At 57.9% G+C, this 25,185-nt stretch overlaps 9 protein-coding genes across 11 annotated transcripts; 3 read left to right on the top strand and 6 right to left on the bottom strand.

The window, feature by feature from the left end:
- Positions 1–521: 521 nt before the first annotated feature.
- Positions 522–1,448, bottom strand: JDV02_005459 (Inositol oxygenase; the record flags this gene model as incomplete). The annotated part of the gene is made up of 1 exon (XM_047986763.1): positions 522–1,448. One exon carries the CDS (start codon positions 1,446–1,448, stop codon positions 522–524), a length of 927 nt encoding a protein of 308 aa, XP_047842746.1.
- Positions 1,449–5,355: 3,907 nt separating this feature from the next.
- On the top strand, positions 5,356–11,126 carry JDV02_005458 (uncharacterized protein). 2 transcript variants are annotated; one of them, XM_047986762.1, is made up of 9 exons: positions 5,356–6,268; positions 6,378–7,551; positions 7,613–8,832; positions 8,880–9,040; positions 9,094–9,124; positions 9,179–9,349; positions 9,398–9,728; positions 9,777–10,128; positions 10,198–11,126. In XM_047986762.1, exons 2-9 carry the CDS (start codon positions 6,769–6,771, stop codon positions 10,242–10,244), a joined length of 3,096 nt encoding a protein of 1,031 aa, XP_047842745.1. In that variant the 5' UTR covers positions 5,356–6,268; positions 6,378–6,768; the 3' UTR covers positions 10,245–11,126. The 2 variants fall into 2 exon arrangements, with proteins under 2 accessions (XP_047842745.1, XP_047842744.1); XM_047986761.1 differs by having other exon boundaries at positions 10,178–11,126.
- On the bottom strand, positions 11,012–12,563 carry sgt2 (Small glutamine-rich tetratricopeptide repeat-containing protein 2). Of its 2 annotated transcripts, XM_047986759.1 has the most exons (3): positions 12,449–12,563; positions 11,334–12,358; positions 11,064–11,272 (listed from the first exon to the last, which is right to left on the bottom strand). In XM_047986759.1, the coding sequence occupies exons 1-3, from the start codon at positions 12,449–12,451 to the stop codon at positions 11,191–11,193; spliced, it is 1,110 nt and encodes a 369-aa protein (XP_047842742.1). In that variant the 5' UTR covers positions 12,452–12,563; the 3' UTR covers positions 11,064–11,190. The 2 variants fall into 2 exon arrangements, with proteins under 2 accessions (XP_047842743.1, XP_047842742.1); XM_047986760.1 differs by having other exon boundaries at positions 11,012–12,358.
- Positions 12,564–13,136: 573 nt separating this feature from the next.
- JDV02_005456 (uncharacterized protein) lies at positions 13,137–14,409 on the bottom strand (the record flags this gene model as incomplete). Its single annotated transcript, XM_047986758.1, has 2 exons — positions 13,137–14,147; positions 14,275–14,409. 2 exons carry the CDS (start codon positions 14,407–14,409, stop codon positions 13,137–13,139), a joined length of 1,146 nt encoding a protein of 381 aa, XP_047842741.1.
- A 1,225-nt stretch (positions 14,410–15,634) lies between these two features.
- Positions 15,635–18,034, top strand: JDV02_005455 (uncharacterized protein; the record flags this gene model as incomplete). Its single annotated transcript, XM_047986757.1, has 5 exons — positions 15,635–15,793; positions 15,981–16,192; positions 16,316–16,514; positions 16,604–16,809; positions 16,918–18,034. The coding sequence occupies 5 exons, from the start codon at positions 15,635–15,637 to the stop codon at positions 18,032–18,034; spliced, it is 1,893 nt and encodes a 630-aa protein (XP_047842740.1).
- A 379-nt stretch (positions 18,035–18,413) lies between these two features.
- JDV02_005454 (5-oxoprolinase (ATP-hydrolyzing)) lies at positions 18,414–20,125 on the bottom strand (the record flags this gene model as incomplete). The annotated part of the gene is made up of 3 exons (XM_047986756.1): positions 18,414–19,165; positions 19,208–19,412; positions 19,484–20,125. The coding sequence occupies 3 exons, from the start codon at positions 20,123–20,125 to the stop codon at positions 18,414–18,416; spliced, it is 1,599 nt and encodes a 532-aa protein (XP_047842739.1).
- Positions 20,126–20,872: 747 nt separating this feature from the next.
- JDV02_005453 (4-hydroxy-2-oxoglutarate aldolase) lies at positions 20,873–22,069 on the top strand (the record flags this gene model as incomplete). The annotated part of the gene is made up of 3 exons (XM_047986755.1): positions 20,873–20,916; positions 21,005–21,443; positions 21,509–22,069. The coding sequence occupies exons 2-3, from the start codon at positions 21,042–21,044 to the stop codon at positions 22,067–22,069; spliced, it is 963 nt and encodes a 320-aa protein (XP_047842738.1). The 5' UTR covers positions 20,873–20,916; positions 21,005–21,041.
- A 39-nt stretch (positions 22,070–22,108) lies between these two features.
- Positions 22,109–23,291, bottom strand: JDV02_005452 (uncharacterized protein; the record flags this gene model as incomplete). The annotated part of the gene is made up of 3 exons (XM_047986754.1): positions 22,109–22,776; positions 22,839–23,019; positions 23,082–23,291. 3 exons carry the CDS (start codon positions 23,289–23,291, stop codon positions 22,109–22,111), a joined length of 1,059 nt encoding a protein of 352 aa, XP_047842737.1.
- Positions 23,292–24,064: 773 nt separating this feature from the next.
- On the bottom strand, positions 24,065–25,082 carry JDV02_005451 (uncharacterized protein; the record flags this gene model as incomplete). The annotated part of the gene is made up of 5 exons (XM_047986753.1): positions 24,065–24,279; positions 24,347–24,547; positions 24,612–24,676; positions 24,738–24,860; positions 24,982–25,082. The coding sequence occupies 5 exons, from the start codon at positions 25,080–25,082 to the stop codon at positions 24,065–24,067; spliced, it is 705 nt and encodes a 234-aa protein (XP_047842736.1).
- Positions 25,083–25,185: the final 103 nt, after the last annotated feature.

Genomic DNA, 25,185 nt, shown 5'->3' with positions numbered 1-25,185 from the left:
GCCACATACCTGCACTGCCGAGCCGCAGCGCCGGCGCAACAACGAAAAGACGCGTAACAACGGCACGACAATGAGAGAGAGAGTGTGTGTGTCCATGGTTATCCATATAATGCCAGATCAATTACTGCAAGCCGGGTGCGCCCGTCGCTATGGTAGCTAGGATACAATATGTCGCGCTATCCTTGAAGCCAGAGGGAGTCCCGGGTAGTCAGGACTCACGCCCGCGGTGACGGGTAGTGGTGGTGACTGCGGGTCTTTACGACCTCGCCTGTCCTGCAGACACGTTCATGAATGAGGAAGTTATCTCGAGCATCATCATCCAAACTTTGTAACATTGTACCCCCATGTAAGCCATTGCGCGCTAATTCTATCATCAGACTTGGTCATGTCGACTTGTGGAAACAACTCAGACAAAGCGAAAAAAGAAAGAAGAGAAAAAAAAAAAAGAAGGGGGACATGAACAACCAAGCTCCTTGGTCACAGCATCTCCTCCAGCCGCTTGCTCAACTTGCAGTATGCATCTACCACCGAATCACCTTTTGCGGGAAAAACTCGTCAATGAGCTCCATGTAGTATGGCTTCAGCTCCTCCGCCGACGGGACGCCGTCGCTCTTGCTGTACAGGTCGTACGGGTTGAAGGCCTGAACAGCCTTGAGCATGTCATAGTCCTTCCTGCACATGAGCTCCTGGTAGGCGCCCTCGCGGTGCCAGGGGTAGAAGGAGTGATAGCGAATCATGGCCAGCGCCTCGTCGGGCAGCGTCGACTGGTCCTTGACAACGTGATAGAGGTACTCATCGTGGCCCCAGCTCAGCATGACGTTGTCGAGGCCGCACCCGGGCGTGTAGATGCCCAGCTTGGTGCTGTAGACGGGGTCCTTGACGTCCGGGTTCTTGGCAAACGTCTCGGGCAGGATGATGCGCTTGTCGAAGGCGCAGCCGACGGGGAAGGTGTCACCCACAACGTCCCACTGACCCTGGGTCTCGAGCTCGGGGAAGAAGAGCATCAGCTTGCCGAGGTCGTGGATCAGCCCCGTCAGCTGCATCCACCGGGGCTTGCCGTCGCGGCGGATGGCCTCGGCCGACTGCAGCAGGTGCTCGATCTGCGACAGCGATGTGTCCGGGTCCGACTCGTCGACGAGCGTGTTGAGCTTCTCCATGGCCTGCCATATGGTCATCTCCGGGCGCTTGCGCGACGCGTTGTAGAAGCGGTTCCGCGCGCCAAGGTTATAGGCGACCGTTTGCTTCTCATGCTGTTCGCGGTAAAAGTTCTTGACGCGGTCGCAGGCGTCCTCGTACTGGCGGAACTGCGTCTTGTCCTTGGCGGAGTCAAACTTGGATGCCGAGTCGTACTTCATGCAGTTGACATCATCGATGGCGTCCGACATGTGCTCGAGGTCCTGGCCGATCTGGTTGGTCCCGCTGACCTCGACAATTGCTGAAGGGGCCATTTTGAGGGATCTTGTGATGTCCACAGATGCAGTGCAATACAATATAACACGTATATGCAACGGAGGTGTGAAAGGGCGAATAGGACCCGTCGACTCGCAACTAAACAGACAGGCAGGTGCGAAGCAACCGTGTCTATCTCCCGTCAAGTGTCCCGTACGTGCGTCTTGTGATGCCGGAAAGGTCGTGTGCAGGAGGGCAGGACAAAATTTGTGTCTTCAAGACGAGTTGAGTCGAGGCTGGCGAGAAGGGTTGAAACCTCTCGCCTTTAAGTATCTCGCTCGGCCATCCCCAGACCCGCAACGGAATTCCAGACTGTTTCCGTACGAAGACATTTTCTCCGCGAGCATGCTCGTGGCTCGCTTTACGTCACGCTGGTGAGATCGATCCCATGCCCCTCTGCAGGGCCTTGCGAATGGTACGGCGCTGGGTAATGGCCATTTGTTGATTGCTCCAATGGGCCCAGAAATATCGGACCTCGTGGGCCAGCAGCCCGGCGTCGTCTGCCTGCTTTGGCCGGGACTAATAGTAGCCCCGCCACAGATTTCCGTTTCTGGTGCTGTCGAAGTCGATGGCGCTGCCAGAGCTGCCCCTGATTTTGGGGTCTGCGGCGACGCCTTCCCGAAGTAGATATTGCGGGGTCGTGGGCGCCGTGGTGAACTTCAGATCTCGTCACCCCACGCGGGACCCGGCGCCACCAGACTGGAGCGGATGGGACGTCTCTCACCCACAGGTTCGTGCCTGAAGCAAGGGAGATGCTTGATTTCACGGGTCGTGGAACCGGGTCAGCAGGATCCGAGCACTACCGGTACTCGAAGTGGCCGCGGTGGCTTCTTTGGCCCTCTCTCGGGCAGCGGGCTGCTTCTATGTAAGAAGTCAGTGACTGAGGCGGCAGGATCGAGAACGTTGCCGTTAGCCAACACGCCCATTGTCACCCTGACTTGCTGCGCACTCCCTTTGGTTTGCGCATGGGAACGACGAGCTACAGTGTCATAACTATGCCGATTGATACGTATCTCTCGGCATCGATGCGCACGAATCGCGGTGCAGAAGCGGCTGGTTTTGCCTAATATGAGCTACACGGACCGGTCTGACAACTCGTCATTCGACTCGCCCGTGCGTGGCCGCTCTAAAGCAAACATTCGGTATTTGCGACACTAATCAGGTAATTTTAGCTGTCGTCTCCGCTCAAGGTGTCGTGGAGTCCTGGGCGAAAAGAGTCCGCTGCATTGCGGACCCAAGGCAAGCCGTGTTGGCTCCTAACAAAGCTGCGCGCGCCGATTATCGCCCCATCCGAGACTTCTGGCACTTGTCTTGCCACGTGCCCGTGTAGTAACATAGTAAACATGCGCATTGCTTCACTTGATGAGGGCGTTGCCAACTAGTTTCCCCAATCAGGAAATTTCGCGACTGCTCGGGGCTTTGGGAACACAGACCTGCTCCAGGAGCTCTGACGGGCATGTTTTCCCGAAGACCTGATGCCACGGTACGGGCTGCGCGGGAAAAGCGGCCCAGCGTTGATTTAGAACCGGAGAGCCGAACACGTCGGACTGCTCAGTATGACATGCGAGCCAGCGGAATTGTAATGTGCCCGAAAGGCGGTCCTCGGGCTGATCTCGTTTCTCTGAAAGTAGCAGATAATATCCGTGGGTGTTGGAAAATAGGACGTTCTGTATTCTCTCATCCTTCGTGTATTGCGCACGGAAGACAACTCAGGCCCTTGGGGCACGAGCAGCGCAGTGCCGTAGTCGCGTTACGCCATGCACGTGGCGAAACCAGCAGGCTTTCTCTTGTCGTTGAGCATACCGGGGATGCGGCTATCGCTGCATGCTATATTACGGGGCTTCCGAGGGCGCAACATAGCTTGTACGTAGCAACAGCTGTGTCCCAAGTGATGTGTCATCTGTGTGTGACGTGTTTGGTGCCTCTTGCTGCATATATAAGACGGAGTGGCTCCCCTTGGATTTCCGAGGGGCTCGAAAATTGGAAGCAGTCTCAGCAGACGCCGTGCTTCCACTCTACGCCACAAATGCGCGACAGGCCACTTGCTGCGGCGACCGACGTAGCCACTGCAGACGCTCTTTGTGGCTCGTCCCTGCTACCTACCCAGAACTCTTGTTGATTCGCCTCTAACAGGGGCAGAGAGGCACACGGAACACGTTCGCGTTGTCACAAACCGACGTGTGGTCGACATGATGACAAGGAAAGCGACGCGCTGGCACCGCACCGACGAAGTTGCACCAGCGAGGATTGGAGGTGAAGATGTTGAGAGCTGTCTCACAAGGCACTGACTGAGCCGGCCAGTTATCACGAATCATGCAGTGTTGCACCCCGTCCTCATCGCAAGGCGGTCGAGGTTCTCCCAAGTTGACCGCCAGAACGAGTGGCACTACGTCGCCGGGCGCCTGCATTTGCCGGAACCGTCGACAATGTTCCATTGGATCCAGGAGGCGAGACATGCAGCCAGAACCCAGCGAAACTCTGAGTTGGCGTGGGACCTTATCGCAGTGCACAATGGGCCAGATCAGCTGTTGCTAATAAGCCGCAGGGATTAGCCGCAGACCAGAACCTCGACGCCCGCACCATGGCCCCCGAGAGATTGTGGGTGTGTGTATCCTTGGTGTTGACGGGTGCCACGATATAGGGTCTGCACCCTTGATCAAGCCCAACGGCGCGGCGTGCCGGAGGCTGTCGAGACAAGCCTGAGGTGGCGCGCCTGGCGCCGGCCAGGCACATCTGATTTGCTACCAAAGCGGCGGCACCGTCAAGGGTTGGCCGGGGGAGGGTATGCTGTGAGACGTTGACATGTACTGTACGAAGTACGTGGACCGACAGTCGCGCATTGATTGCAATGTCTGGGGGCAGGGAGCGCTGGCGAGATGTCGGAAGCCGACATGGCTTTGTCCGACGACACAAGGCAGTCTATGAATCGCGATGCCGCAATCAGCCAGCCGAAGGGTCTGCTGATGGGCTTGTTTGGTCAGCCATGGGCGTCGTGGCGTCTTGGTTGACCACCACCTTGTTGGGCCGGGCCGCGTGGATCGTGTGCCCGCTTCACGTCGACAGTTGCCTAGGCACCTTGTTGCAAGGCACGTGGAACAGACCTGGCTGGGGGTAGTGGGCACAGCCCGTCGGTGGGCAACAAAGGCGTGGGCAGAAGTGGCATCGCTTTGACGTGCCGGAGTGACCGATGAGGCTCCCTTGCATGCATGCCGAAAACCACCTCGTTGCCCGCAGGGGCATGCCGCGAGTTGTGGCCGCTATCGTGGGCCAATTGGGGACGGCCGACAACCTGCAGCACGAGGATATTTGGCAGTCAGCCCACTGCTGACTGGGACGGGAGGCTGTCGTCAGCACGTGCGTCGTCGCTTGTCGCATTGCCAGCTGGAGAGAAGGGAGTCGCCGAGGCCAGTCCGCTGGACCAAGAAAGAGCGTGTGATGGGCGGAGCCAAAGGCGCGATGAGTCGGGACCTGCAGGAACGAGCACTGCCACGGAAGTGCATCCCATTTGCGAACCTTTGTCGGCGTCTGCGTGGGCTGGGCAAGGCATGGTAAGCAAAGGCCACCAACAAGGCATTGCCCGAGTATCACGGACTGTCTGGGCTCAAGACTTGTGCAGAAGTAGGCATTTCGTTGCAGGCCTGGAGGATTGGTGCTTCCAACTGGGTACGGCACAAATATGGTACTAAAGTACCAGGTAAAATTCCTACTTCGTACCAAAGGTCCCGAACTTGATACCTGGCCAGTTCCCTGCATCGTGGGCTAGGAGTGCCTTTCCTAATCGGTTACCAAGATTAGCTACAAGATAGGTAGGTAGTGCCTGGGTAGACAAAGTACCTACAAACTTTGCACACAAGGTGTCGCTTGGCAGGCTAGCAGGAACCTGGAAGGAAGGGTCGGTCGCCAGGGCTAACTAACGAGGCAAGTGCCTGAGATCACGACCAGCGCCGCACCAACTCGCGGGCTGCACCTGCCTCCGCCGCCTCCACTTCCGTTTTCCACCTACCGCTACTCACCCCATCGCCCAATCAGTGACAGTGACAGTGACAGTGACGGTGACGGTGAAGGTGAGCCAAGGACGTCGCCGCCCGGCAACGTACGGGACTCGGCAGCGGTGGCCATACGAAGTTTACCGACACTTGGGTGCCCTGGCCCAGGGGGGATCAACGGCCAAGCAAGCAGCGGGCAGAGCTGAACAGCAACGGGCTTCCAGCAAGAGACACTTGCTTCCTTCTTGCGCGAGCCGCGTGGTGAGGAAAGGAATTTGAAAGTCAGCCGCCGCTGCCGTGCTGCCTGCCTCCCCCACGGTAAGGAAGGCGCTCGAGGGACGGTGAGTGAGCACTTCGTCGGTGCCCGGTACTTCATACTTCACTTTGCCCCCAGGAGGTACTGGGTCCAAAGTCGAGTCGTGTCGCCATCCAACAGCGTCAATCGGGCTCCGCCTCAGGCAGGGCAAACCAGACAAGCCAAAGAAAGAAGCAAAGCAACAGGATCGGGTCGTCGTCGCAGGTCGCCATCAAGACACGGCCGCGTTGCACGACTTCTTGAGCATCTGCGATCCCGCCAACACGGACGGATCCCCACAGCCCGCCCTCACTCACGCACTCACGCACTACCTGCAGTGCTCTGCTGCAGCCGCAGGCATCCCGCCGGCGCGCCCGTCATCCATCGTCTTCTCCACGCGGCCTGGCATACTGCATCACCGCCAAAGGCGAAGCAGAGAGGCCTCGCCGAGACCGCCACTCGCTGCAGTACCTTGTTGTACCACGGCGACCACCAGGTGGAACGTCTGCAAGCCCGCCTTCTCCATTCTTCGCGCGAAGTAAGTCATGACATAGGTGCCGTACTAGGTACCTTGCCCACCTTGCCTATACCTACCTAGTACTTGCCTGGCCAGCTAGTTGGGTGTTACTGACTGTTCAACGACTCAGGGCTCGCTTCTTCCCGCCTTGCTCTAGGCTGTGCTCTCCTGCACGTGCTCCTCGCCGCCCAGCTCTTCTTGCCCGACGTCCTCGAGCCGGATCTTTTCCCTTGCAATTCTTTCATCCAGTCTTCTTCGTTTGCTTTGATCCTGCAAAATCTGCCTTCGTTGCGTGCATAGCGGTCCCTCCATCTAAGTGCAACTGCCTTGGACTTCGCCAATTCGTCTTGAGCGACCTCGTCGACATCACCGCCCACTTCGCCTCGAGCCCAACCCCAGAAACGCCTGGCACTCTCTTCTACCCTGCCCAACCCTCCATAGACCGCTTCGGCGCGCCCACATACCAGCCCGCTCGCTGCCTTTACTGCCGCCGCCGCCGCCGCCACTACAAGACGCCTTGCATGGATCTCGCACCAAACAGGCCTTCGGCACCTCTGCCAGTGCTCTACTACATCTACCCGGCTGTCGTTTTCCTCTACTTTCTGGGCTCATCACTCGCCTCGGCCTGCACCCTTCAGCGTCTCAAGGAGGGCAAGGATGGCAAGCCCGAGCGACCCTGCCGACGTGTCGTCTTGAGTCTTCTGGGCATATTTGTCTTCACCTACGTCGCTCAGCTCGCCGTGCTCATAACGACTTCGGTCAGAGGTCAGCAGTGGCCACCAGATGACTGCTTAGTCGTGGGCTGCCTGTCCTGCCTTCTCATCTTCGGCATTCAGCTCACCTGTCTCTGCGACTTGAACGGTGCGCTGGGATACCAATTCCAGGGTTCCTGGTTGTTGGCATTGGCTTTTGAATCTGTCATTGGCGGTTTTGTCCTTGCGAGAGTCTGCCGCTCAGACGACCCTACCACAAGCAGCTATGAAGTGGCCGAATTGTCTCTCAACGCGGTGAGGATCGCATCACTGCTTGCACTCGTCATTTGGCCTCTTGTAGCGTCCTTGGCGCGTCCGTCGTCCCATGGAAGCGATGAAGAGCACCAGTCACTTCTTCCAAAGACTGCGGCAACTGACCAGTCGTCCGGGACTACCAACGCGGGCAATTATGGAGCCACAGCCAACTCTGATGAGTCGTCAGAAAACACGGCCGAGTTTAGGTGGGAGAGGCGCGAAAGAGAAGCTCGTGAAGCCATGGAAAAGAGGCTGAAGGAGGGAGGCAATTGGTTTGAGTATGCCAAGGGCTTCATGGTACGAAACCCCCACGACGAAATTGACCTGCTCTCCCAATTACGTTGCTGATCAGAACAAGATTTTCTTCCCCTATGTCTGGCCCGTCAATAGCTCTCCACTCCAACTCCGTGCAGCGGCAGTCGTCCTCTGTCTCTTCGCCTCCAATGCACTGCACCTTCTTATACCTCGACAAACTGGAATCATCATGGACAGCCTTAGCGGTGCGAACCAGTCGAACCCGTGGATTGCCGTCGTCTTCTTTGCGATTTTGCGACTTGCCGCCTCGGAATCGGGCATTGAGCTCCTTCGCCAATGGTTATGGATCCCAGTCAAGTACTACGCCCACGACAACATCACTCGCGCGGCATATTCACACATGATGCATTTATCCGCCGACTTTCATGACTCAAAAAGCTCATCCGAGATGATGATGGCCATATATGGCGGAGCAGCTGTGTCTAACGTTGTGGAGAGCGTCCTGCTCCAGGCCCTGCCTATGCTCATTGACATGGGTGTGGCTGTCGTCTATCTTTCAGTCACATTTGGCCCGTACGAAGGCCTCATCACCGTTGCGACTGGCACTATTTTCTTCGTCATGGCCGGCCGCTTGGTTGCCGAGTCCAAGGCCGCAAGCCGCAAGAGGGTCAACGCATTGTACCAGGAGCATTATGTTCGACAATCTGGTCTTCTTGGATGGCAGACTGTCAGCGCGTTCAATCAGATTGGCTATGAAGACAACCGACACGCGAACGCTGTCACAAATCGCTGGCTCAGTGAGCAACGCTACGTCATGAGCTGGTACATCTCGATTGCCTTTCAAACCATGGTGCTCACATCTGGTCTACTAGTGAGCGCCTTCCTGGCTGTGTCAAGGATTCAGAGCGGGCGCGCGACCTCTGGCCAATTTGCGATGCTTTTGATGTACTGGTCGCAGCTTACTTCCCCACTTCAATTCTTTGCCAAGCTTGGGAAGAGCATGAGCGACGACTTTATCGATGCGGAGCGGCTGTTGGATGTTATGAAAACGAAGCCGACGGTGGAGAACAAGAAAGGGGCGCGGCCCCTCAAGTTTGTCTCCGGCAATGTTGAGTTCGAGAATGTTTGCTTCAGCTACGACGGCCGTAAAGGGACTATCAAAGGCATTAGCTTAAGTGTCCCAGCAGGGGAGACGGTAGCTTTTGTTGGGGCGACCGGCGCTGGCAAGTCTACGTTATTGAAGCTACTTGACAGATTCTACGATGTCTCGGAGGGTTCCATTCGCATCGACGGCCAAGACGTGCGCGATGTGGATCTATTCAGGTACTTCGGCATGGAAACCTGGCATGAATCCCGCTAACAGTTTATAGTCTCCGCGACAGAATCGGCATCGTGCCCCAGAACCCGATTCTCTTTGACGACACCATCATGAACAACGTCCGATACGGACGAATAACTGCCAGCGACGAGGAAGTGTTTGAAGCCTGTCAGGCTGCCTGTATACATGATAAGATCATAGGCTTCACCAACGGTCAGTAGGATGAGTTGCGACGCCGACCCGTGTGTTTCTGACCATCTGCCTAGGGTACGAGACTCGCGTTGGCGAGCGCGGTGTGTAAGCTGTGATCCGGCCGTTGAACCTTTCTCACGGTTGCTAACACGACGACAGGAAGCTATCCGGCGGCGAGCTACAGCGCGTTGCGATCGCAAGAGCTATTCTGAAGAAGCCAGATATTGTGCTCCTGGACGAAGCTACCAGTGCAGTGGACACCGATACCGAACAGCAAATACAGGAGTCGTTCAAGAGCCTTTGTCAAGGGCGCACAACTTTTATTGTGGCGTATGTCAAGCCTTTGGCTTTCGTGAAGGCCATCTCTAACGATTGCAGGCACCGGCTGTCAACAATTATGAATGCAGATCGGATCGTGGTCATCGAACATGGGGAGCTCATCGAGAAAGGCAGCCACCACAAGCTTATCGCCAAAAAGGGGCGATATGCGGACTTGTGGTCAAAGCAAGTGTTTCTCCGGCCTCGCGACAAGACTCAGGATGTCGTTGAGATTGTCGACGACCGACAGGAACTCACTGATGATGTGTCATCTGAGCAAACTGCAGCTGATCCTGACCGATGTGGAACCACTGATAGCGACAGTGAGATGTTCTGCACGGAAATTGAGCATACGGCTGAGAATGCCGAGTCTACAAGCCAGGCAAAAGAAGTGAGTCGTAGTACCAATTCCTACTTGAACGAGCTGACAACGCAAAAGGGCTCTAAGCTCAACCCCGTCGCCCCGGAATTCACTCCCCGGGCCTTGACTTCACCAAGAAAGGGAGATGCGCATGACTGCGCTTCGAGCAATAACCACAGCACCACCTCTGACGATTCAATTGTCCCCGAGAGCTCTGTCCATGGCCAGTGGTCAGACGAAATTGAAAGCTGCGAGCCTGCAAACATCCCGAATACCCCTTGCAATGCCGCGGCCAACGTAGCCGAACCTACACAGGAATTAGACGAGCCGTTTGTATCATCTGGGAAAACACCTCGTGTATCCACGAGTGCCACTAGTCCGGCAACGCAGACGGCAGGATGTTCCGATAAGAACAAAGCCGCCAATGACGGTGAGATGTTACCCGTCAGCCATATGTCGGTCAGCACTGACGTGAGCAGGCGCATCTCCCGAAGCCTAGAAAGCCTCAGGAATGCACGGGAAGCGCGAGTCAGAGTGTGCTCTTGACACTACCTTGAAACATCCGCGGTATTCAAGACGTATTCAATCCAAAAGTGAACCCTCTCAGGCTGCTGCATCAGAGACTTATCCAATGCCTGCCGTACCCGCTAGGTCCGTTAGGCTAGAAGACTTCCAAGACACATCGGTATGACCACGTTTCCAAGGGCATACGGCTAGGCTAATGACTTCCTTAAAGCGTCGCGTGTCCGCTCCATCGGTGCAACCCCAGGTGCAGCAATCTCATATACCAAGGCCGACCAGCCGTGGTTCGACTGTGTTGCGACAGATCGCTGCCCCACAATCCAACTCGCACTTCGACGAGCCATCTAGAACAATGAAAGAAACAGACACTACAGACACTGTAATGTCAGAGACCCCTGGCGGGGAGGAGACCGAGCGACGACGAAGACTCGTCGTGGCCACCACCGCGACAGCTTCGGGAAGAACGTATCGGCCTGGGAGACGAGGCCGAGGTTCCTGGACTCGGGGTCGTCGTGCTCGAGGTGGCACCCGCACTGAGGCGACGGAGAACCAGCATGTGTAGGGGAGGGTGATGGTGATATCTTTACGCGGGTGGCGGGTCCACACGTGGGCTCCATTCTCAGCTTACATTGTACAGTATGTATTGGCCGGGATGAGATGTTTGAGTGTTATTCGCCAAGCAGACTTGTCGTGGCAATGTTTGAGGACTATGCCTCATGAAGACATGTATCTCTACACTCACTTGATGAACCATGGTCATGACAGCTCGGGCCACGAGGCCTTGAAAGGCGCTTTGGGACATCGGGGGTATTTTAGCGACAAGACTATTCCTGCAACAGTTCAGTCGCTCTTTGTTAAGGTATCTATCTGTACGGGAAGATATACGCCAGGTGTCTGCATGTCGGGCCCTCTCTTTTCTTTCCTAGGACGCGCCACCGTCACATGAATACTCGCCATCCAGTAAGGACTCTCACGGGGTGCTGTTGTTGCCACCGCTGCCGCCGTTGCCACCGGCGCCGCGGCCGGCACCGCCTCCCATCATGTTGCGCGCCCTGATTCGCATTAGGTACGTCTGTAGAAGTAGGACAAGGGTGGTGGTGGCGGAGGGCTTACATTTCAGCGACGTTGGGGTCGGACATGAGACTGTTGAGATCAGGCATGCCACCGCCGCTGCCAAACTGGTTGGCCATTTCGCGCAGGCGCGGGTTGCTCATGAGGTTGGCCATCATATCGGGGTTGCTCATGAGGTTCTGGGCCATGCTGGCGAACATGGGGTTGTTCATGATGGAGGCCAGGTCGGGCATGCCGCCAGCACCGCCAGCACCACCAGCGCCGCCGCCGCCGAACATGGAGGCGAGACTGCCGAGGTCGGGCATGCCGCCGGGGGCGGCGTCGGGGGAGGCGGAGGCGGCGCGGGCGAGGTCGGCCTCCTCGGCCTGCATCTCGTCGACGCGGCGCTTGGCCGTCTCGTAGCCCTTCTTCATGGCGTCGGAGCCGCCGCTGCCCTCGTGCTCGATGCCGCGGGCGTAGGCCTCCATGGCGCCCTTTGCGTCGCCGAGGGCGAAGCGGGCGAGACCGAGGCGGGACCAGGCCTTTGTGTAGGTGGGGTCGACGGCGACGGCGGCCTCGGCGTCGATGCGGGCGGAAGCGTGGTCCTTGGCGGCGGAGTGGGCGGCGGCGCGGTTGGAGAGGAAGATTGCGTTGGCGGGGTGGAGGCGGAGGGCCTGGGTGTAGAGGTCGATGGCGGAGGGGTAGTCCTTTTGCGCCATGGCGGCGTTGCCCTTGGACTTGAGGGCCTCGGCCTCTTTCTTTTGCTCGTCGGTCGGGGCCGTCACGCCAGCGGACGAGGAGGTGGAAGCATCAGCGCCGGCGCCGCCGGCGGGGGGCGGGGGCCCGGCCGAGGCCTTGAGCTTGTCGTAGACGGTGTAGATTTGGAGGAGGGACTGGCTGCCGGCGGCCTGCGTGTCGGGGGCGGCGGGGTCGACCTTGAAGGACTCGGCGATGCAGTTGACGGCCACGTCGACCGAGTCCTTGTCGTCGGCGGTGAGGGTGCCGTCGGAGGCGGAGGTGGTGAGGAAGTCGCAGATGGAGAGCGCGAGGCGCTGGTTGAGCGAGAGTTGGGGGGAGGAGGAGGATGCCTGCGATGGAGGACACTCGTCAGCGGGTGATTTCATAAAAACATGTGCGAAGAACAATGAAAGAGGGGATAGGGGATGGGGGCGGCATACCATGGTGTCGGACAAGAAGTGGTTGGTGACGATGGGGGAGATAGAGGAGAGGTTGAGAGGGCGGCGTGGCGGTGATGGGATTGTCGTCTAGCAGTCAGACAAGACTAGAAGGATGAGGCGGGAGGGTGCCCCGCGTAACGTGGCGGTGGGCGGGGACGGGAACGGTGCAGTGCAGCCTTCCAGTGTGGAACATTCTCGTCCGCCCAGGATAGCAGAGGGCGCGCGGGCCGCTTCAGCCTTGTTCGGCACATGCACGGGGGCATCCATCCACATGCATCAAAGGACTGGAGTGGAATCCACAGTTGGAAAAGGGCCACGCCGGGCGTTTGCGCCATTGAGTGAGCAACACGGACGTATGTTCAACGGGTTTGTTTGCACTTTGGGCAAATTGTCAATTGGGCCGCCGCTAACTACTGACCAACAGCCTCTTCTTTGTCAACGCAGCACTTCCGTGCATCTGGCTTCACGAAACAGCTGTACCGTGCGGACCACAAGCGCCCTCATCAACACTCCAGTTCCTGCGGCTACAGAAGTAGACTTGAACGTGGCAAAGCACACTGTTTCGATGTCTTGCATCAGGGAGCATCGGATCACCGCCGCTGTTGTCAGAAAGCCGCGTGCGATATGCTCGTGAGCCCGACAAAAAGCTGCTGGCAGTATCCGCGTGCAACTGCCTCCGGCTCCTAGACTACATCGGAACAGCGTGTGGGTGACCCGGCTCGGCCCTTCCACCATATGATATCATGGCAATGTCTCCCTCGTCGGCCGGGTTGTCATAGTAGTCAGAGTCGCGCTGGCCGCGGAGAGCATTATTGGAGCGGCCCGCCAACTTGACGGCGTCGTTGTCGGGCTCGCGAGCGACGGCGGCCTGCCTTTCGACTTGCACGTAGCGGTGGCGCGACCACGTCGCGACTCGCTGCAGGATCCCCGGCTTGGCCGACGTGATGGGGCCGTTGGTCGCTCCCGCCGTGATTTCCGCTGCGTCTTTGCCGTCGTGACTGCGGGCGATGCCGAGCATAAAGGCCGGTCTCTTGGCTGCAGCTGCCGGGCTGAAACCTTTGGCGTGCGTGCTGCTGCGACGAATGCTCAGAGAGTACATGATGGAAGTGACCAGGGACAGGGCGAAGGCGAAGAAAGGCAGGTAGACCACCTTGCCCGACTCCGCCGTGATGCCCACGCTGCCCAGCTCGGACGTGACGGCGCCTGCAACCTTGCGAGCCGTGACGAGGGTGACGATAGCATCGCTCAACAGGAAAGCCGTCGCGATCCACGACAGGGCCGCGGCCGAGACGGCCGAGGCGCGGAACCGATTATTGCCCAAGCCGGATGAAATCGCGGCAAGGGCCACCAATACCAAGGCGAGGATGAATCCGAGTCCCATAAAGGACGCCGCCTTCCTGTACGCGTCGAAAGTGTGGCTGAAGCCATCGGAGATGCCAACGGAAGCTGCCACGCTGTCGAGTTTGAGCGTCGCCGGCGCGTCGAACCACGAGCCGACCTTGAAGGAAGTACACTTTGTCTCGGCGATGAAGTAGGCGCAGGTCGTATAGATGTATACCGAATAGAGGGGCGCGAGACCAAGGGACTGCGCCGTGGCGGCGGAACTGCCGGTGAGGTCGGCGCCCGAGATCTTTTGCAGGTCCTGAAGGAACGTGGACGAGGAGAGCTTGGACGGTAGGTTGAGGGACCCGATGTGAACCTATATAACAGCAATTTACGGTTAGTTCCATGGGATGTGACCTGACCCCCAAGGGTCGTACGGTGTACGCAGCAGGCCTTGAATGAACAGACGGCGATTGATGCGTTTTCAATGGCTAGGTACTGACCTTGAGTAATGCGAGGTCTTCCAGAGTCCCGGGCTTGTCGCCGGCAACGAGGATCAGAATGATGATAATGACGGTGACCAGCGAGAGGACGTAGGGCACGCTGGCCAAGACGAGGTGCCCCATTCTATTAGCCATGGCTTGTTGGCTCGAAAAGTTGGTGGTGAAGTATTTCGATGGCGGCGACCCGACTTCAACGCGTATTAGAGGAAGTAAGCATCTGTGCCTGCCCGGTGAGCTCTTCGTCCCGACGGCTTCGTTGTTCAGCCCCCCCGAGGATGTTTTGGACGAACTTTGGAAGTCTCTTGTACGAGGTTGCGTGCGGAACACCAGACCCCAAGAAGCCCCAGGTGGGAGTTCAGCTTTGGCAAGCGCCACTACATAGCCGTGGACATGCCTTGATATCGATCAAAATAGCGGCGCCCCCATCACGGATGCGCTTGCTGCCGTCGTCTCACCAAGCAGGCCACAGAGCAATGTCCCATGTCCCCTCGCTTCTCAGATCATCACTAGCAGCGGCGCAGCATTGTGCAAACGCCTGCCTCGAGCGTCCTCATAAGACGATGGCGCGCACCAACATGAAGCTAATAAATCCGTTCCGTGGCGGCGTCCTCGTGCTGACGTGAGGGGACTACTACTACCATCACCGTTAGTACTTACACCCAGTCAGTCTCGACTCCTGATCAATGCGCAAACTAGTCGTGGCGCCACGGTTGCTGCGGACCCGGAAGCAGAGATAGCCGACCTGGAATCTTCGCGTGCCGGCTGGGAGGGAGGCTGAGCTGAGAGCTGCCATGATGATGATGAAGACGCCACCATTCTCCAGGTCTGGTGGTCCCCGAGCAACACCCCGTCGACACTGCCAATGGCAAATCACATAAACGGATTGAAGCTGACTTGGACAAGGATCAGAGGAGACCGGACCTCGGGGCGCCTCGTGATGCATGGGTATGTATAGTTTGGGCGAAGCCTCTCGGGAGATGACAGAGCCGCCCGCCGCTGGGAACGTTGATGAATCCAGCCCAGCTCCCTGGCCGGTTCGTCGTAGGGCTGCATTTGATGTGCGCGATGTTCAATGTTGGCGCCAGGGTCCGGTCACTTCCACAATTAGACCGAGGGTTTGATTTCTCATGCGGGGTGTCGAGTAGTAGAGCGTCGCATACGTTAATAGCCATGTGAGCTCCCTTCTGGTCGGGCGACTCTTTACGCTGAATCGCTTCATTGATCTTGGTGCCTCATTTGATGCCGTCCTGACCCCCGTGTGTGTGTGCCTGGGCGATCTTTCCGCGACACATTCTGCGCAGACCAGGCGAACAGAGTCGACACTCGTCGGGATCCCCCCGTGTCCACGAACGACAACATCATGAAGCCCGCGTCAGCTGCCTTGACGCTGCTGCTGGCGGGGCTCGGCGACGCGGCCAGCTGGGATGTGACGGTGGGCAAGGGAGGCAAGCTCAAGTTTGACCCGGAGACGGTCGCGGCGCGGACTGGCGATACGATCACGTATCACTTCTTTTCCAAAGTGAGTGCGCTCTTCGTATGGTCTCTGTCAACGCCATTCAGGGGGGTCAGAAGAGTTGACGGCCCGGCGACCACATCACCATGATAACCCCTGACGACATGCGACTACAACCTGATTACACGAGTCATTCCCGGGGGCAGAATGCAAAAAAGAATTTTTTTTCTGACGAGGTAAACCGTCCTCATAGAACCACACAGTCACACAGTCATCGTTTGACAAGCCATGTCAACTCCTCGACAAAGGCGGCTTCTTCTCGGGCTTCACGCCGACGGCCTCGGACAGCGTCGAGGCGCCGACCACCTTCACCATCACCATCAACGACACGAAGCCGGTGTGGGTATACTGCTCGCAAACGACCGGGAACCACTGCCAGAGCGGCATGGTGCACGCCATCAACGCGTAAGTCCATCCAGATGTGCCCGCTCAGCGTCGGAATTGATAGCTGTGCCCTGCCCTGTCTGGTGCACGACATCGAAGCACTTGAAAGCTAACGCGGGGTTTCAATCGTCATCATCGTTGCAGACCGACCATGGGAAACACTCTGGATGCCTACAAGGAGAAAGCCAAGGGCGCACCGACGAGCGCAGCTCCGGCGAATGGCCTGCCTGTGGGTGGCACGCGCGTCCTACACGTTGATGTCGGCCTCAACGGCTTGACTTTCACACCCAACAACGTCACCGAGCTGCCAGGGACTGTTGTCGAGTTTAACTTTAATCCAAAGGTATGTCATGTGTTGCGTTCAGTCTCTACCTTACCCCCAGCTTGCTGAGGTGCTTACTTACCGCGGGGACTAACATGAATGTCTTGTAGAACCATTCCGTTGTCCAATCGTCCTTTGACAAGCCGTGCCAGCCGCTTGACGGAGGCGGGTTCAGCAGCGGCTTCATACCTACCTCGTCGCCGAAGCCCGGTGTCCAGTTCCAGGTGGTCATCAACGACACCAAGCCCATCTGGTACTATTGCGCCCAGACCACGGGGAATCACTGCCAGAGCGGCATGGTTGGCAGCATCAATGCGTGAGTTACCAGCCCCCCCCCCCCCCCCCCCCCCCCCGGCGCGCCCAGGGTGGCTCACTCATATTTAGAGAATTGCCACAAACATGACGGCGGCTAACCAGTGTACAGTGCTCTGACCGGAGACAAGACGTTTGACGCATTCAAGGTCGTCGCCTCCAAGGCATCACCTCCGAGCACGATCCCTCCCCACGCGCCGCTGGGCGGTTCTCTGAGCGTCAACGGCAGCCTCATCGCCTCGCTGAACGGCAGCGTCCTCGCGCTCCCCGCCTGGAAGGACTACGTCTCGCAGATCCCCAAGCCCGGCCAGAACGACCAGTGGATGATGGGCGTGGCCGGCGGCGGCGCCATCGCCAACTACAACTGGGGCAACAACAAGACGCTGTCCGACGACGCGACCCGTCGGCTGCAGCTGCTGCACTACATGGACAACGCGCTGCTCGTCTACCTGACCACGGGCGTCGGCAAGCTCACCGGCGGGGCGTGGGCGGGCGTCTACCCCGAGACCATCGTCGGCCTCTTCCGGTCCATGGGGGCGCAGGCCTACTTCCACCGGTCGACGGCCAGCGACGTGTTGCAGCACTTTAACAAGCCCATGCCGGATGTGTGCGAGTTCAACTGGCCTCGTTCAGGCTCCGACGACGACAATGCCGACAACTACGTCCAGGCTGTGCTCACGCTCATCATGCTCGAGATCGGCCTCCTCCTCGACACCGTCACCACGGCGGCGTCGACGGACCCCTGGCTGGCGCCGTGCCTCGCGTCCGCCATCGGGGCCAAGTCGCGCATGGCCGGCGTCATCGGCCTCATGCGGAACCACACCGCCGTGCCCGCACCCCGCGAGGTCGCCCTCTCCCCGAACCTGGTGTACTCGTACCTCCAGAAGAAGTACATACGCTCGTGCCCCTCTGAGACGCTGCAGTCGTGGAACACGCCGCTCCCGCCGCTCAACATCACGGGACGTGTCAACAACCCCGCGACGGGCCTCCTCACGACGATCCAGGTCTCTCTCGAGCAGAGCGACAAGCAGCCCTACTACCTCGCGTTCCTGGGGCCGTGGGGGCAGGTCTTGTACTCGCCGCTCAGCAAGGACGGCGTTGCGGAGGTGCCCCGCGACCTTTATGCGTATGTCTGGGTCGTCGTCACCCATGAGAAAGACATGACGCTCCGTAACTTGTTCAGCAGCTCAGTCGCGGGACCAGAGATGATTTGGGTGTCCAAGCCTTGACTTGGCCCTGTAGGTTCTTGTCTTTTGTTACCGGCGTGTGTGGGTTGGGGATTATACATGTATTGAATTGCCGCAAAGGCAGGGAGTTTGGAATAGGAAGGCTGAACCAGGATGAAACGGCAGGACATGTTGCAACGAGGTGACTGCAGTGTTCCCTCTGACTCTTCCATGAATTTTGGTAATGTGAATTTACACAGCGTGCCAGAGTCAGCCTCACAAATGCCACATGTACCGCTCATCAAGGACCCATTTGCGTCTATGCCCTCCATTATGTGCCGGTCCCGCGTCACAACTTAGAAGATGACCCAGTGAGGCTGTCGCAACCCCTCCCCCCTTCTATCCCGAATCAACTTGAACACTTGCCGTTCATAGCCAGGGGCTAATCGCCCCCCGCTGAATGCACCGGCGTGCCATAGCCGCCACCTCCCGGCGTAGAGATCCGCATGCGATCACCGGCCTTGACGTAACACGCGGCCTTGCCTCCAACATTAATCAACTGTCCGTTGCGTCGGAGCCAGAGATTCTCTCCCCTCGCACCCGGCAACCCACCCACCATCCCGTACGGCTGGAACACCCGGCGCTCAGAGAGGATCCCCGCATGCATGTCGATCAGGAACTCGATCTCTCTATTCACCCCCATCCCACCTCTAAACCTGCCCTCCCCTCCACTGCCCACGCGGAGGCTAAACTCTCTCAGCAAGACGGGATACCGACGCTCCAGGACCTCCGCGTCCGTGATGCGCGTGTTGGTCATGTGGCAGTGGATGCCGTCCTCGCCGACCCACCACGGGCCGGCGCCGCTGCCTCCCGCTATGGTCTCGTAGTATCCGAAGCCGCCGCCGGCGACGCCGTCCTTCTGGGCGAGCCCAAAGGTGAAGTTGGCCATGCAGCCGTTGCTTGCCGCGCAGACCTCAAAGGCCTTCAGGATGACGTCGACGAGGCGCTGGTTGGTTAGGCCGTTGCCTGCCGCTACGGCTGCGTCCTTGGACGGCTTGAGGAGGCTGCCCTCGGGGATGATGGCGTTGACGGGGAGTATGCAGCCCTGATTGAGTGGAATCTCGGCGTCGACGAGACAGCGGAGCGTGTATATAATGCCTGCGTTGCAGACGGCCTGAGGGGCGTTCCAATTGCCTGTGGGGAGATCAGCTCGTTAATTGGGGAGACTAGGAGCACATCTGAGAGACGCGCGGTAGGCTTGGGGACTCGTCCCAGTAAAGTCAAAGTCCGCGCTGCCAGTCTCTGGGTTAATCCTGATTTGCAATCTTATCCTCGACCCGTCGTCCATAAAGTCTCTCCGCTTCAAATACGCCCCGTCCTTTTTGGCGCGCAATCTTCTTGAAAAAGTCCCTGACGGCATTCTCGGAGGCTGTTTGGACTTCTTTCATGTACAGCTTAGACGCCATGTTCGCCTCGTTCAAGAGCGTTTGGCAACATAGAGCTGATACGCACCATGACGGTGTCCAGCGTATACTCCTTTATCAAGGATGCGATGAGGCTGTTCCCTTTCTGGTTCGCCGCCGCTTGGGCTTTGATGCCGGTGACGTTGTCTTGGAACGACCGGGCACCCTCGCAGCCAGGGTATCGACTCGGGGCCACCACCATCGCCTCGTAGAGTAACTCCTCCTGGAAAACTCCATCTTCCACAATCTTCATGCTCTCTATGATGGCGCCTTCTTCCCAAATCTCCTTGGACATTGCCGGCATGGACCCCGGCACGATGCCGCCCACGTCCGCATGGTGACCCCGTGACGCCGTCCAAAAGAGCACTTGCTCCCCGGCTTCGTCGAACACGGGGCTGATGACTGTCAGGTCGGGAAGATGCGCGCCACCAGCGGCCGGGGCATTGCTCAGAAACACATCTCCCCTGCGTATGTTACCCCTCCAGTGCTCGATCTGCCACCGCACCGAAAAGGCCATGCTGCCCAGCATGGCAGGGACATGGGGTGCGTTCGCCACCAGCCCTCCGTCGGCGGAGAAGATGGCACAGCTAAAGTCCAGACGCTCTTTGATGTTGGTGCTCACCGACGTTTTCTGGAGCGCGCGGCCCATTTGCTCGGCTATGCCCATGAACCGGTTGGCAAAGACGCCCATTTTGGCAACGGCCTGCGACCCGGCATATACCACAAGACGCGCTGTGGTACTGAGTTGGGAGAGAGGCCCGAAAGCTATCTCACCATGTGTATAGCAAAAACGGCCGGGTATTAGTCTCGACTTGACCGCTGATGCTCCAGCACAGCACTCAACACGAGTGAGCGGAGTCAATCATGAATTGTGCGAGTTGCAGATCTTCCCCGGGGCTGTTATGCACAACATGACACCAGACGCACAGGTACAAGTCCCGGTGGAGGATACGGCGGATAATAAGAGCTGCGCGTTGCGTTGTGTCGGACATGATGTCCGAATGCTCGCCGGGGTACAAAGTACATATATGATGGCAGTGTTATTGCTGTTGGGACAACATGAACGCCGTCTGGTGCTCGACATGACAGCACAGTAACTACATGTACTCACTCACAACATGAAGAGGGGGCAGCGGTTAGGCCATCCCAGCAATGCTTCTTCACCAATGGGACTGATTGGGACGTCATTGGCCACCGCTCAGGTGCGACAGCCTGGTACCGGCAGCACTGGTCCATTTGCGAGCTTTGCGTGCGAGCCAACGCAACAACGGCACGAGGAATGGGCGTGTGACTGGCGTAACAGCTTGAGACACTGCAGGGGCAGCTACTAATCAAACAACCGCGCACGTCGCCGAATAAGAAGGCGGAGTAACGGTACACTTGCTCAAGCCAGGCGCATTTACGGGGTGAATCGTGAGATATAGATATCCCCTCCAAAGGCATCGCTCCTCAAGCCAGTGTTCAATCATACCGCAAAACCCGGTAAGCGAAAGCCACTTGACAACAAGCACCGTATCTCATTCAGAGCGGCCGCTATTCCTCATACCGCATTTCATAACATCTTGGATAGTGCAGTCGGCAGTAATCCTTCTGAGAGACTCTGGAGCATGTCGTTCTCAATGTCCCCTCCTCCATTTGGTGTCTATGCCCCCGTGGTGTGTTTCTTCACAGACGACGAGGACATCGACTTTCCAAGCATCACGCATCACGTACAGAGGCTTCTGGCGTCCGGCGTCCGGGGCCTCGTCGTCCACGGGAGCAACGGCGAGGCAACGCATCTTTCGCAGGAGGAGAGGCTCGAGGTAATTCGACACGTTCGGACCCTGGTCAAGGCGTCTTCGTCAAGCGACGCCGTCATAATAAGCGGGTGCAGTGCGAATAGTGTCCGAGAGACGAGGAAGCTCGTCCAGGACGCGCAAACATCCGGGGCAGACTTCGCCCTGGTGCTTCCGCCGAGCTACTGGATCGCGGCCATGACCAAGCCCGTCATCAAGGACTTTTACCTGCAGGTGAGTGCGCGCTTGCGCACAAAGCTTCCCCCGTTCTTAGTCAGACTCTTAAGCCTTCTCTCTAGGTGGCGGCATCCTCGTCGCTTCCCGTGCTCATCTACAACTTCCCCGGTGTCACCGGCGGCATCGACCTCGACTCTGACATGATCATCGACCTGGCCAGGGAGCGGCCGGCGATTGTCGGCGTCAAGCTCACGTGCGGTAACCTCGGAAAGCTGCAACGCATCTCGGCGACGCTGCCGAGCTCTCAGTTCGCCGCATTCGCCGGCAAGGCCGACTTCATGCTCCCAGGCCTGGTCGCGGGATCCAACGGCGTCATCTCGGCGCTGGCCAATGTCGTGCCCCGGGCACACGTGGAGCTCGCGAGGCTCTACAAAGCTGGGGAGCTGCAGGAAGCCATCACGCTCCAGAACGGACTCTCCTTGGCGGACTGGGAGTTGTCAAAGTCTGGGATATCGGGGGTGAAGACGGCCTGTCAATGTGGATTCGGCTACGGAACGGGCAACGCCCGCAAGCCGCTGCCCACGGTCATTTCTGAAGCGTTCTCCCTCAGTCACCAAAGCGCCCTAGAAGGGATCATTGCGGTAGAGAAGCAGCTGGCCTGTAGAATGAAGGCGGCAGATTGAGAGAGAGAAAGAGTGAAAGATTGATATTGCTTGATCACGTCAAGTCAAGTCCTTGCAGTACTCGTTGAGAATGTGACGGCCAAACTCCGCAAAGTCCTCCATTCCCTCTCCCGTGAACTGCCATGGCGGATTCCCATAAAGATTCTGGTAGAAGCTTGCAGCGCTTGCCGTTGCAGCACCTCCTTCCTGAGGCGCCACCTCGTCCTCAAGCAGCGGCGTCCACAGATAATTCATGTCCCGAATGTCTAGGTCCGCCAGAATGGATTGCGTGCCGTTTTGATCGACATCAAGCGAGGAACGGTCGAGACCAGACATGAGCTCGTCACGCAAGGATGTCCGGCGCGGGTATTGCATGTGCGGCAAGATGAGTGGATTGCTAAGATTCGCCGTCCGACCAATATTCGAACCATGGCCGCCCTCATTCTCGGGGCGAGGGCTTCGGGGGGCACACTCGGCGAGCCTGTCTGATATTGTAATGTTGAAGCGAGTACACAGCTGGGCCCAGGTCTTCCGAATCTCGTCCAAAGACTGCTGGGCGAATCTGTTGCCGTAGCTGGCTACGTGCTCCATCAGGCCCAAGGCTTCTCCCAGGCCCGGGGCTGGGTTGATCCTCTGGTCGTCTGGACATACCGAGTCCAACACCTCAGTGAGTATCATTATGAACGCGACAAAAGACATGCCGTCAAGGTCAAAGAATCCGAAAAGCGCTCCGAGTGGATGACGCGTTAGCCGAGCGCCCTTGATACAGAAAAGGCAGAAGACAACGTACTGATGAATTTGTGCTGGCGTAGAGTCATGAGTACTTCCAACAGTCTTCTCGCGGCTTCTGTGCACGTTTTGCATAGCTTTCCAATGGGCGAAGCGTACAACGTCTCCGAGCGTGGTGCCTTTCCGCTCAGGATTAGCTGAGCCATGTGAAGCATAACAGGCCGAATCGTGAGCAAAAGGGCCTGGGACCAGCACGCTCTGTATCAGAACACGACAATACGGTAGGGATTAGACCATCTCTCACGTGGTAGAATATCAGGTGAAGCGCCCCCGAGATTCTCAAAGACACGTCGTGGCTAAGCATCGGAAATCCCGTCGCGAGCTCCACCGGTATCTCATCAGAGACGTCATAGAGGCTTTTGACAATCTCCTGGACTCTAGAGACAAAGGTTGCTTCTTCTTGGAGAACAGACCCGTAAAGTACTTCGTCCACCAACCGATCAGCACAGATCATGTTGTAAAGGGCTGATGTACAACAGTACCCGTGATGATGAGGCCGTAGATCCGAGCTAGTTTTATGCTGGTCCTCATGGGCGCCGCTGGAGTGAAGCCAATACAGTCCGTGGGAAGGTCCTGCTCTATAACGCTGTCGCTGATTCCAGACGGGTGTCCGGTGGCTGCGGCCAAGCGTCTGTCCTCGTCAGCTCTGGATGGATTTCATGTTGGGTGCTAATGGCGTTGGTTTTGCTTCACCTCTCTTGTAAGTAGACGGACCACCATAGACGGTTAATGTGGTTGACCTCGGATGGGAGAAGGCGAGAGTTTGGAGACTTTTTGTGAAATCCATGCGAGATGGCGAGTCGCGAGGCGGTACTGATCTGCAGATGGTCAGTTTCTTAGCGCCAAATACTCTCTAAGGAGAAGTCGGGAACGCTGATACAGACATAGACGTAGGCCTCTTCCCTGCGGTTGATGTTCACGAGGTACACGGCAACCAGGGCCAGAACCTCTACTCCAGGTCGACCAAACGAGTAAAGCTGACTGAGAGAAGGAATACTGTCGCAACCGTGGCTGAAGAGCGAGTAGCCTGGGAATACATCAGCGGCATGTGCACCGCCACCAAAATCACCCCTGAACAGCCTTGCGTGGGCGCAGATGAGCAGAATCTCAAGCGTCCACAAGCTCCCAGTAACCGCGGGGTCCTGGTTTATTGGCAAACAGCAGGCCGATCGTGTCGGAAATCTCGCGCACGTCGACGTGATTCTGGGTGTAGCCGATGTAAAACACCTACGTCTCCAACAGCTCCCGCGCCTCCTCCTCCTCCATTGGAAAGGACGGCAGGTCGAAGATGCAGGTACCGGAGCTTGAGAACCGGTCAAGCTCGCGCGGAAGACAGTCGGAATCACCACCTCGGTGTGGTGTCGCCCTCGAGCCCTGAAGCAGCCTTTGCACCCGCGAGCCGAATGCGTAGCTCGAGTTCAGTGAAGAATCCGCCGAAATAGCTGCGCAAAGTAGATTGTCAGAGGCTTCGTTTTACGTGTAGCTTTATGTTCTATTCCTGCTACTCACTTGAGCCTGACAATGGCTCTGACGGCTCCGTGTGCACGTTGACGGTCGACAACTGGCGAGTTTCCCCAAAAGACGGGCCCGAGGCTTCGCCAGACGGTGCATTCTCCATCTGCGTAGTTGGTACTGATGCACAAACAGGGCCGGCCGTACGCGATTGCTTTTCCAGGGACTCGCTGTCCATGTACGTCTCAGCCTCCAGATCTTCAAGATGGTGACACTCGCGTCAGTATAAGAAAGCATGACGATTCATTGTTGAAATGCATACTGCCGTCCTGTCCCTGGGGGGAGCTCTCGTAGGCGGCCAAGCGAGCCTCCAGGTTCTTAATCCTGCTGTGTACTCAGTGGTGAGCGGGGGCCGTCTTGGACTTTGAAGGTGACAGAAGGCCCGTACGCGACAGAGTACACCCTCCTCCGGCCACGCTCAGACACTTTGCACTCCAGGTCCCGCTTCGCGCAGTAGGAGCACGGGCTCGTTCCAGAGCACTTGACTTTTTTCCTTCGGCACGTCAAGCAGCTAAGCCATACGTCAGCCGACTCATGTCAAACGATCGCTGCACTGGCTCGAAGCTCCCGGGTGGCCTTGACGGGATTCCAAAAGATAGGGGAGAAAGGGGCTTTCACAATGATCGACTCACGCTAGGAGAGCCTTTGTCTCGTCCCCCGCACCAGCGCCAACGACGTAAACTGCTCCTGCTCTCCGGTGCGAGCCGGGGCTTACATGGCGACTAGTTGGCATACTCGCGAGAGGGAGCCCTCTGACCCGGTGGGGGGAGAGTGAGCGGGCGCCTACGGCTGACTGACTGACAGACTCGTATGCCGAGACACGCGTGCTGTCAAGA

The sequence above is a fragment of the Purpureocillium takamizusanense genome, chromosome 4 (assembly GCF_022605165.1).
Source record: "Purpureocillium takamizusanense chromosome 4, complete sequence".
NCBI classification, from domain to species: Eukaryota; Fungi; Ascomycota; class Sordariomycetes; order Hypocreales; family Ophiocordycipitaceae; genus Purpureocillium; species Purpureocillium takamizusanense.
This window is presented reverse-complemented; position numbering and strand designations above follow the sequence as displayed.

Bases quoted from the DNA above. Each gene is read 5' to 3' on its own strand.
- JDV02_005458 (XM_047986762.1), top strand. From the start codon at position 6,769: ATGGATCTCGCACCAAACAGGCCTTCGGCACCTCTGCCAGTGCTCTAC. The intron at 9,041-9,093 runs GTCAGTAGGATG...CCATCTGCCTAG, and splicing joins GATCATAGGCTTCACCAACG to GGTACGAGACTCGCGTTGGC. The intron at 9,729-9,776 runs GTGAGTCGTAGT...ACAACGCAAAAG, and splicing joins CTACAAGCCAGGCAAAAGAA to GGCTCTAAGCTCAACCCCGT.
- sgt2 (XM_047986759.1), bottom strand. The intron at 11,273-11,333 runs GTAAGCCCTCCG...AATGCGAATCAG, and splicing joins GACCCCAACGTCGCTGAAAT to GGCGCGCAACATGATGGGAG.